General features: G+C 37.0%; 1 protein-coding gene across 2 annotated transcripts in view; it reads right to left on the minus strand.

The window, feature by feature from the left end:
- Positions 1-10,373, minus strand: part of LOC107702572 (semaphorin-4A-like) — a 49,010-nt gene that overhangs the window by 5,535 nt on the left and 33,102 nt on the right. For both annotated transcript variants that reach the window (XM_016504938.1, XM_016504931.1), the window contains exons 3-12: positions 6,876-7,036; positions 6,129-6,188; positions 5,909-6,007; positions 4,598-4,703; positions 2,625-2,747; positions 2,375-2,502; positions 2,044-2,225; positions 1,760-1,904; positions 1,158-1,347; positions 949-1,064 (exon numbers count right to left, since the gene is read on the minus strand). In XM_016504938.1, the coding sequence (XP_016360424.1) occupies positions 949-1,064; positions 1,158-1,347; positions 1,760-1,904; positions 2,044-2,225; positions 2,375-2,502; positions 2,625-2,747; positions 4,598-4,703; positions 5,909-6,007; positions 6,129-6,188; positions 6,876-7,036 (1,310 nt within the window). The remainder of the gene's footprint in view (positions 1-948; positions 1,065-1,157; positions 1,348-1,759; positions 1,905-2,043; positions 2,226-2,374; positions 2,503-2,624; positions 2,748-4,597; positions 4,704-5,908; positions 6,008-6,128; positions 6,189-6,875; positions 7,037-10,373) is intronic.

Here is a 10,373-nt window from a genome sequence, read left to right on the forward strand (position 1 = left end):
CTTTCTTGCACAGTAAATTAATTTGCAGTACCTTTAGTAAATTAAATTACTATGTAAGGATAAAGCTGTAACTAGGGGCACTTATGACCTTTCTTCATTAAATCAACTTTAAATATATTTAGACCCTTAATTAGGTTAACTAACAGACATTTATTTAATTAGGCTTTATATTACATTATATTACAATATATTATATTATATTATAGCTTTCAGAAAAGCTGTGTTTTAACTGTTGATGGACTTCTATATTTATGCCAATCTACACTCTAAAAAATGCTGGGTTGTTTTAACCAAACTTTGGGTCAAATATGGACTAACCCAACTTTTGGGTTAAAAATGTAATTGAAAAATTTAACCCAACAGTTGGGTTAGTCCATATTTGACCCAAAGTTGGGTTAAAACAACCCAGCATTTTTTAGAGTGTAAGATTATTAGCATGAGGCTACTCTGGGGTAATTCCTTTAGCTTCTAAACAAAGGTCTAGGCAAGTAAACACCGCACTAGAAAACCTCTTGCAGATCCAATTCAGTTACTGAAGAAATGTGACTGCTGAGGTCAGTAAATCCAGGCCTGCCAACTACAGCTTGTGGGTCAGTAACACACAATCAATTTGAACACTTTTACGGTTTCTGTTCCTTTAACAAACAATTCACAGAATTAAATACTCAATAAAGACAGAAAATAAAGTCGCCATCTGTCTGTCATGAAGAGCTGGGCTCTAATTGGCTGAGCAGTGTGATGGGAGTGGTCTAACACACCATCGGTGTCTCACCAGTCACTTGATATTTAAATCAAAATTAACATTAGCACCAAAGCGGTCATAACCAAGGAACCTGATTTAATAGCTCAAAGAGTAAGATTTTGTTTATGCAGTGACATTTATTGTCAGAGTATGAAATGGATTAAATACAATCACATATAGATGGTTGTTCTCTGAAGTGATGGTACCTTAGTGACTGACAGCAGGAGGTTTTTGACCGGCTGAGGTTGATGAAACACTTGGATCTCCTCAATGATGTGAGCTCTGTTCTTCAATAGCACAGCTTTGTGCAGGTAGCCAGACTCTACAGGGTACACAGTTAAGGTGATATAAGAAAAAAAAAAAACATCCATGAGAGGACAATTATAAGAAACATTACAAATATACCAGTATTTACCTGTGAGCAGGTAAAGCACAGTGTAATCTCTGCCGCGTGCTCCACGGACTCTCTGAGCTGCGATGTTGCTGTAGCTCTTATCAGGTGACACCAGTTTCAGGCCCTGATCGACCGGTGAAACACTTTTATCAGCCAGGAAGTTGTCCTTAACAAAGCGCAGAGTGTTGTCCGACGCATTATGGAGGCCACACTGCAGAGATAAACAGCAGAAATTTGAATAGTTAGATTTAAGTGCATAAGAAAACAGAACCAGAGAATCAGAGAATATCGTGTCAAAAATACAACATGAACAGTAATAATCTTAAAATCTTAAATGACTGTTTTTTAAAAAAATGTTTTATGTAATTTACTCCTGTGATGCGAAGACTGATTTTTCAGAATCAGTCTTCAGTCTCACGATCCTTCAGAACTCCAGTCTTCAGGGTCACGATCCTTCAGAAATCATTCTAATTTATTTTAAATATAAATCTTGTTACATTATAAGTGTCTTTAGTGTCGCTTTTGATCAATTTAATGCATTCTTGCTGAATAAATGTATTAATTTCTTTAAAAAATGAAATCTTACTGAATGGGTCCTCTCGAGACACTCTCATGACACTAACCTCTCCAGGGTTTGCCATTTGCTCCTGTACCCGTGTGCTCCATTTTAAAGTGTCCCGATTCAGAACCTTGTAACGTCCTGTAAACACCTTTTTAATGTCTTTGAGGCTGAAAGCACACACGGCTGAGCGACCCAAGTTGACTTGCCTAAAAAAAAAGAAAAACAAAAAGAAAACCGTTTTTTTAAAAAGCAAAACACCTAAATTATAAACTAAATCCTCACCAGTTGCAAATACGGAAGAAAAAAAAAACTCTCAGAGTAATAATTTAAAGCATGTTTCCTCACCACTGAGAAGTGAAAATCCCATAGAATAGAGTTTCGTCCTCAGACGTGCCCTCTGGTGGTGAAAGGCTGACAATGTCCTGCAGGATGTTGTATGGCAGCTCTTGGTCAGCTTGACATAGTAGCTGAGCCTTGGCAAAGGTGGTCCAGCGTTTTTGCAGAGTACGCTGACCTCCCACATCACTCTAAAAAACAGATTAACACCTGCTTTAGAATGACATTTTAATAAAACCATCTCAAATGAAACTAATCTTTCATTTGAGTTTGATGACTCTAAACATGCTAGCGACAATATGTTCACATGCACAAGAAATGCATCAAAAACAATACTTACGGTGCAAACTTGGGCAACGCGAGACACTGCAAACTTGTCAATGAAGTCGTATTCTTTTCCAATCTCACTAAAGAAGAAATAAACCTTCTCCTCACTGGGAACGTACGTGGAACTGATGAATGTAGGATCTGGAATAGCGTAGTGAATAGAAAAGTGTATGTTATGAGTAGACAGTAAAGCAAAATCAGAATCAGTAAAATCTCCCTCTCTTTGCTTTTGTGGCAGCATTAAAAAACAAAAGTTTTCTTACCTTCTAACCAGCCAAGCGTATCATCCAGTTTCAGATCAACATGGCTGCCTTCGCTCAAGTGGCGTGAAATGACAGGCCGAGTTCCCCTGTAGTCTGCCACTGTTCCTGTGTACAGTTCTCCATCTGAAACATACAAAGAAACATTATATTTAGCTAAATCACATAAAAATAAACACAAACATCTTTCATTCACAATCTCAGTCATTAGGATCCAAATTCAAAATTCATTAACCTAAAATACATTACAAAATCTTATTTGTCGTTGTGAATACTCATATTTGCCAAGTTTTGGTAACTGGTATGGACTTATTTTATGATACTTTTTTTTTTTTTTTACTTTTCTTCCACTTTACTTGTATGGAAAACAACAGCTTGGTTATTCCTAGCATTTCTTCTTTTGTTTCAATAAAAGTCTATGGCAAAGTAAAATGTCAAATTAGTAATTTCTGTGTTCATGCATTTAAACACTGTTGTGGCACTTTCAGCCTCACATTTTCGCCTCAAAGTCAAAGAGAGACATCACAAATAAAAAAAAAAGTTTTAAATTCCATAAAGACAGGGGTTGTGGGCAATATTAGCCCAAATAAGCATGCATTGGTGGATATTTTGAAAATCAAACACTATCTATGCACCTTTTGTATAGTATACGCACGTTACAAAGGATGGAGTGTGTGCCAGCTGGGATTTCATGCATGGCTGTAGGCCTGTCTGATTAATGGTGAGGTAAATGTGAAGTGAACATTCTCAGGCCTCATGTCTGAAGTCACATGTTGGCCACCCAAAGATAAATAGACCAAGACAAGGATTTAAGAGCAAGAGGATTAATGGTGTCTGTGGACTGAGGGAAATCTGCCTGTCTCTCTCTTGTTCACTCTTCTCTTCTTTATGGCAAGGTCCTTTTCACACCACACACATAACTAGCCTGTAAGAGCAGCATCAGCAAAACTGCAACACCGGGGGTTGTGTTGCACTGTAACGCTGACATTTCCTGACACTGACAATTTTCCTGTTGGTGTATAGTTTTGTATGTGCTGTGTTGGTAGCCTGCTTATCACTCTCCATTTCTCTACTAAAATACTTTAATATTTTGACTTTGAATTTATTTTTCAAGTGGAATTTGTTGTGATTATACTGTATACATTCACTTTTCTACATTTTTAAGATACCAGTTTGTATGTATTGATCAAAGGTCAGATCAAAAACATGTCAAGTATGGAGTGCCACAGGGCTCAGTATTCGGTCCTTTACTTTCTCTTTGTATATGCTTCCCTTGGGTGGAGATTATCAGGAAACATGGCAATAGTTTCCACCGTTACGTATATAACACTCTGCTTTATATCTTGAAACCTGAGCCAAGTTAACAGAGTGTATTTGTGATTTCAAAGACCGGATGACTAGTAACTTCCTTCTTCCCAAGTCTGACAAAACAGAGGTATTAGTTATTAGACCAAAAACCTCTGAACATAAGACAATAGAATATAATCAAAGCTCCATTAATTTATAATGCATCATAAAAGTCTATTGCAAAAGTCTGTTGCATAAATATCTAGTTCAGTCATAAAACTCAAGAAGGCATTTGATAGATCCTTCACATGCAATCTGCTGGCAATAACATAATTCACTACACAGCACAATCTGATAGGCCTCTCCTGATTCGGTAGCCAATGACCTATATACAGCGTACATAGCAGATATAGTCTGCCTAAACCAAATATATTAACAGTCATATACCTTAACATGCTAAAACGGGCTGAAATTTGTTTACAGGGATGTATTTTCACAGGCTCAGCACCAAAACTTAACTTCCAGCTATTTTTCTTCCACACAACACCATACTGCATGTGAGCAGTGTGAATACTGTAACCGGTTACAGATGCTGAAGTAAACACACACACTATGTACGTATGCTGAGTGGAACAGGCCATATAACCAATGCCAGCACATAACATTCATGGCAGAGGAGTGATTCTTACCCACAGTTATGGCGGTGTTCTTCTGGTACGGGTCGTAAGGACAGCGGCCTCTGCCTTCTTCTGGCTTACCGCTGGGGCCTGTAGCCATGGCAAACGTCTTTGAATTCTGTAGAGGTGAGCACATAACGCATATGCACATCAATACACTGATCACAACTTGAAGCAATTAGATTAGGAGAAAGTTCACACCACATTTTCGCCCTGCTGATTGTTCAGATTTGATCGAAAGACACCTTGAGAAATTTAATAAAATCTTTCACAGGCTGTGGTGGTTTCATTCAGGAGGCTTACTATTTTGCATGCACATCTCCCATAAAACACACACACACACACACACACAGTTTGTTTTTGTGAAAAGTGGGGACATCCCATAGGCGTAATGGTTTTTATACTGTGCAAACTGTATGTGCTATTGCCCTACACCTAAACCTACCCCTTACAGGAAACTTTGTGCTATTTCAGATTTTCAATACACTCAATTCTGTGTGATTTATATGTGTTTTGAAAAGTGGGGACATGGGGTAATGTCCTGAAAAGTCACCTTCTCCTTGTAATACCTATGTCATACCCTTGTCATTATACAAATTTATGTCCTCATTTGTCACAAAAAACGCGCGCGCACACACACACACACACACACACACACCTTTTTCCTCTCACACTCATGAAAGCAATAGAGTGAGGAAGTGGCACTGAGACCAAGTGTCACGCAAGTTTCTATCTTTAAAGTACATAATACAATAAAAAGCACTTAAGTCATAAATTAATCAAATCTTACTATAAAAATGTATGCGAGTCATGTGAGGGGACACTACATAAACATGGGCCCTTACACAGTAAAGCAGCCCTTCCACTCTCTCTGACATGCATATTCGATTGCCGCTATTTGCCCCCTAGTGGCAGCCACACAGAAATTTTAAACTGGTTGTGAAGCAGCTGTTACCCTCCACTTATTCACTATTGTAAAATAAATGAAAAATGTATCAATATATCAAACAAAACAACTGACCACCGACAGATCTAAAAGAAAAAACTGCACTCAAAGTTTTGATTAGAGCACATCATTTCCAGTCTGGTGGTTGCATACAGTCTAGCCGCAAGTTTAAATATTTCAACACAATAGAAGCTCTAATTGAAATATGAACATTCTGCATATGCATATGATCGGAACTTGAGGCATCTTCTGTACTACTGGAAATGGAAATGCATGACTTTTGGTCTATCGTTTGTTGCAGACTGAGTAAAGGCGGCTTACTAGGAGTAAACCAAGGGCAAAAATAACTGTGAAAAGATGGATGTTGTCCGTCTTACGATGTAGATGCAGCGGGGACTGAAGGCAAACGTTCCACAGGCGTACATATGGGTGGAGTTCAGCACTTGCAAAACCCTCACGAAGTTATGACAATCCATCTGAGGGTGGAAAGGGGGGTTTAGGTTAAGCACCAGCCTATGAAGACCAATATTTGCAGTTTACCCATAAGGGGTCAAAAGGTCAGACCGTTCAGCACTGAAAGTGGTAGGTTTCCTATACCTTCATTTTGCCTTTCATGGCACAGTCAGCGAGGTCTTTTTCTGAGGGAGACCAGTCCAGCTGAAATGTGAGTGTAAAAACTGGGTCAGATTCATCACATGCATATATCACAGCACAAAAAAAGCTGATATTTATTTGAAATCTTATTAAACTGATGGAAGAAAACAAACATTAACACAATATATACATATATATGCATGCAAACAATACACGTATATTAATTCACTTCAATTTTCAGAGCACACTGATTACTTAAAACAAATAAAAGCTAACAAATAAATCTTAAATAACAAGTAATTTATCTATTTCAGTGAGAAAAAAGGTAATATTTATTGACTAAGTTTTTTTGTGACCAGCTTAATCTATTCAAGCAATAAAGTACGAAAGGCCTTTGCTAAAGCTTGATTATAGTCATGACTAAAGTGCTTTATTGCTTATATAAAATGTTATACACAACAGTATGAAATAGTATATATATTAAAACACTGAGGTCCCTGACATAACAGAAGGTTGCTATGCACCATAAATAATGATTTGCTATAGTAGCTGTTACTATACTGTGAAATATAAGATAGCTTGAATTTTTGCTGCATTGACCAAACAGCATCTAGAGATGATCCATTAATAATGTACAGTATGTTTTTTTTATGTTTCATTGGTATGTTTCAGTTACTCTGATTTGTTGTGCTGACATTTTCTAGGTTATATCCTTCAGTCAGTCATGTACTAAATCAAAATCCCACTGACCTTTTCCTTCACGGTCATCGCATCAGTCTGACTGACATCGATTGTGAGAACGGCATCACGTGCTCCGACGAATAAAGTGCCCTCATCGTTGCTAAGCAACAGTGTGGTGGTGTTGAAAACCTCAGGGTTTGTGAAGACAGTGAGCGAACGTCCTGGACTACCTGTGACGCAGCAGAAAAGAAAAACCACTATGAATGAGCAGAAACATAATTGGAAAAATAATGGCAAATTACAGTCTTATTGTATAGTTACCACTAATTCCCATTATTTTCAAGAGTGCAAGAGTTGTCAATATTTGGGATCATTAAGATGTGACATTATTTTCATATTCCATTAATGATAGTTAAGGTGGGGTGTGTATATGATGTGAATAATTTAACAACGCACGACCCTATTATTTATCCTAATTAACTGTCCATCAAAAGGCCTGATTTTCCAAATGCAATTATTATTTTATTCTGAGGTGATTTAGAACCCAGATAATTCTTCACCATGATGTGAAAAGATCACAAGCGAAATGATTTGGAGAATTTAATCTCAAAATGACTCTAGCTATGACTACAGGAGTCTATAACAGCAGTAAAAGTTCAGTACCATTAGAGTACAGCAAGCAAAACAGCTACATTTGATAAATATTCAGTGGCTTTACTCTGGGATTAAGACATTTTTCCAAGCATATTAATGAGGCATTGATGTCAGCTGATGCAAAATATGACAGGTGTCACATGACATTTGTCAAAACCGCTGGTTTCTTAGGAAGCAGCCATCAGATGATGAATTATAAACAAACACTGAGACAGCAATAATGAGGGAAACTGGGATAAAATCATGGACACCAGAGGACAGGCAAACCTCCACAAGAACAAGTGCTTATTAATTGTGACGAGAGAAAAACACAGTTCTCACGACAATGATGCAGTGCTTTGGTAATAATTTGAGTCTGCTGGTGTTTTGACGGAGAGATTATTTTATCAAGCACAAATAACACAACTTGATGTATCAATCGGGTTGATCTTGTTTTAAACCTCAAGGTAAAATTCAACACTATGATGAGGAAGTCTATCTCCCCAGATTAAAGACACTGTAATTTCCAAGAAGTCTATTTGTGAAGCGTGCAAAGACAACAGCGACTTCCTGTTCATTCTTTATAGGCTATATAGAGTGCGTCATAAACACTTGACTTTTATTAGACTTACACTCTTGCAGTGGTTTTGTTTGTGTGCATTTCTGTGTGTAAATTTAAATGTGGTTGGTACCGTTTTCTCAGAGCTGTGACCGTCCCATAAAAACCACATCTCAGATACATCTCAGCTCAATCAGGTTCAGTCTAGACTAAGATAAGATGGCTTAAGCTGAAACGTGTCCGCAGACGCTCATCTTCTGCAACTGTAACCCTACATCAAGGCCAGTGATCTCTTCAACACATGCACACAAACATTGTATTATAAAAATAATAAACCACAATGCACGCCTTTGACAGCAGAACAATGAGAATGAGAACCAAATATGAAGGTGGCTGCATGAATTATTGATTGTGTTTTAATTTGGTTAAATATGCCAGAACAAACTACACAGCCATAATGCGTGGCGGGGCGATATCTGCCATGATCTACATGCAAAAACAAGCATGCATGCACGCAGTAATGTTGTGCAAGAGTTGAACATGATTGGCCGAACAGTTTGGATAGGAATGTGTACACGACTGTGAAGTCTGTAAGATTTTTTTAATGCTTTAGAAATAAGTCTCTTATGCTCACCAAGGCTGCATTTATTTGAACAAACATACAGTAAAACAGTAATATTTTGAAATATTATTACCATTTAAAAGAACTGTTTTTTTATTGTGATGTATTTAAAAATGTAATTTATTCCTGGGATGCAAAGCTGAATTTTCAGCATCATTACTCCAGTCTTCAGTGTCACATGATCCTTCAGAAATCATTCTAATATGCTGATTTGCTGCTCAAGAAACATCTCTTATCAATGTTGAAAACAGTAGCGCTACTTCATATTTTTGTGGAAATCATAATACATTTCCCATTTTCCAGATTCTTTGATGAATAGAAAGTTCTAAAGAACAGCTTTAATATGAAATTTATTAAAATGTTTCTTGTGTAACAAGTTTTTATGCAAAACAGTAACGCTAGCTCTCAATTTAGTTTCATTTTAACTGTTCGCATTGGAACTTTGTTAATATTGAAATCAAGATAAACGTATGTTGTTGAGTAGCCATACACAATGGTTTGTGAGAAAATGAACAGACCCCGGAATAAACAGTAGGGCTGCACGATTATGACAAAAAACATAATTGTCGATTATTCCCTTGAAATTATGTGACGCTGTGCTTCTCGTCCGGTGCGCGACCGCCTGAAACTCTGTTTTTTTCACCTCCATGCCTAAACGTCTTTGGGCTTCCGAAAGCGGATGATGTCAGGAAACAGTGGTTGCAATTTATTTTTTAACTCTGTTCCTGAGCATTATAACCCCAATTTGCTATTGTGTGCTGCGCATTTTACTGAGGATAGCTTCCACATCACGAGGGAGTACAGTGCCGGATTCGCCCAAAAGTTTTTGTTGAAAGACGGAGCAAGGGGCGTGGCAGTAATAAAACACTGTCTAAGACGTTCGCCAATCACAACGCACTGGGACAGCTAACCAATCACAACACATTTTGTTTTTCGGAAGGCGGACCTTCATCAAAGCTGGAACTAATCGAGCCGTTTGTGCCAGGCTGGGGAGAAAGGTATTTTAATGTAAATTATGTGAAAAATAATGTGTTTTTCGAACCACCAAGCATGAGAGCATGTTCTAGTACACCCCCAAAACAAAATCAAGACTTTGTAGAAGAGCATAATAGGACCCCTTTAAGATAACATGTAGAAAGGAAAAAACATCTCAAGCGTGCAGAATAACATAAGTGGACTTTGAACGATTAATTGCCGCTTTGAACGATTACGTAATTGTGGCATCAATAATTGTAACTGCGATAAGAAATTCGATTAATTGTGCAGCCCTAATAAACAGCTATGTGTAATGTCATCAAGAACTGAAAATGTAAGTGGTTTAGTTAACAATGACAACCTAAATACCATATCTAAAAATGATGTCTCAATAGATAAATGAGTAAAGTCTCCATCTACAAAAACAGTAACTGTTTCTCTGTTAGCATCCGTCAGCTCTTGAACAGGAAACTTGCTAGATCAAATATGAACATGGTTCAATACCTGAAAGGAGAACAAACCACAGAGTTGAAGAAAAGAAAGAAAGAAACATTACCAGCTTGTGAAAGTGTTTCTTTTCCAATCCATTAATACCGATGCATTAAATTAATGAATAACAAATGTAAAATTTTATTGAATCTTTTTTTTTTTTTTATGAAAAAGGTGAAGAATGTTATTATAAAATATTCTTATCCACATTTATATTATCCACATTACTGTATATATATATATATATATATTTTTTTTTTTTTTTTTTTTTTTTTTTTTTTTTTAATAA

This window comes from Sinocyclocheilus anshuiensis, unplaced genomic scaffold, assembly GCF_001515605.1.
Source record: "Sinocyclocheilus anshuiensis isolate Anshui unplaced genomic scaffold, SAMN03320099.WGS_v1.1 scaffold1142, whole genome shotgun sequence".
NCBI lineage: Eukaryota > Metazoa > Chordata > Actinopteri > Cypriniformes > Cyprinidae > Sinocyclocheilus > Sinocyclocheilus anshuiensis.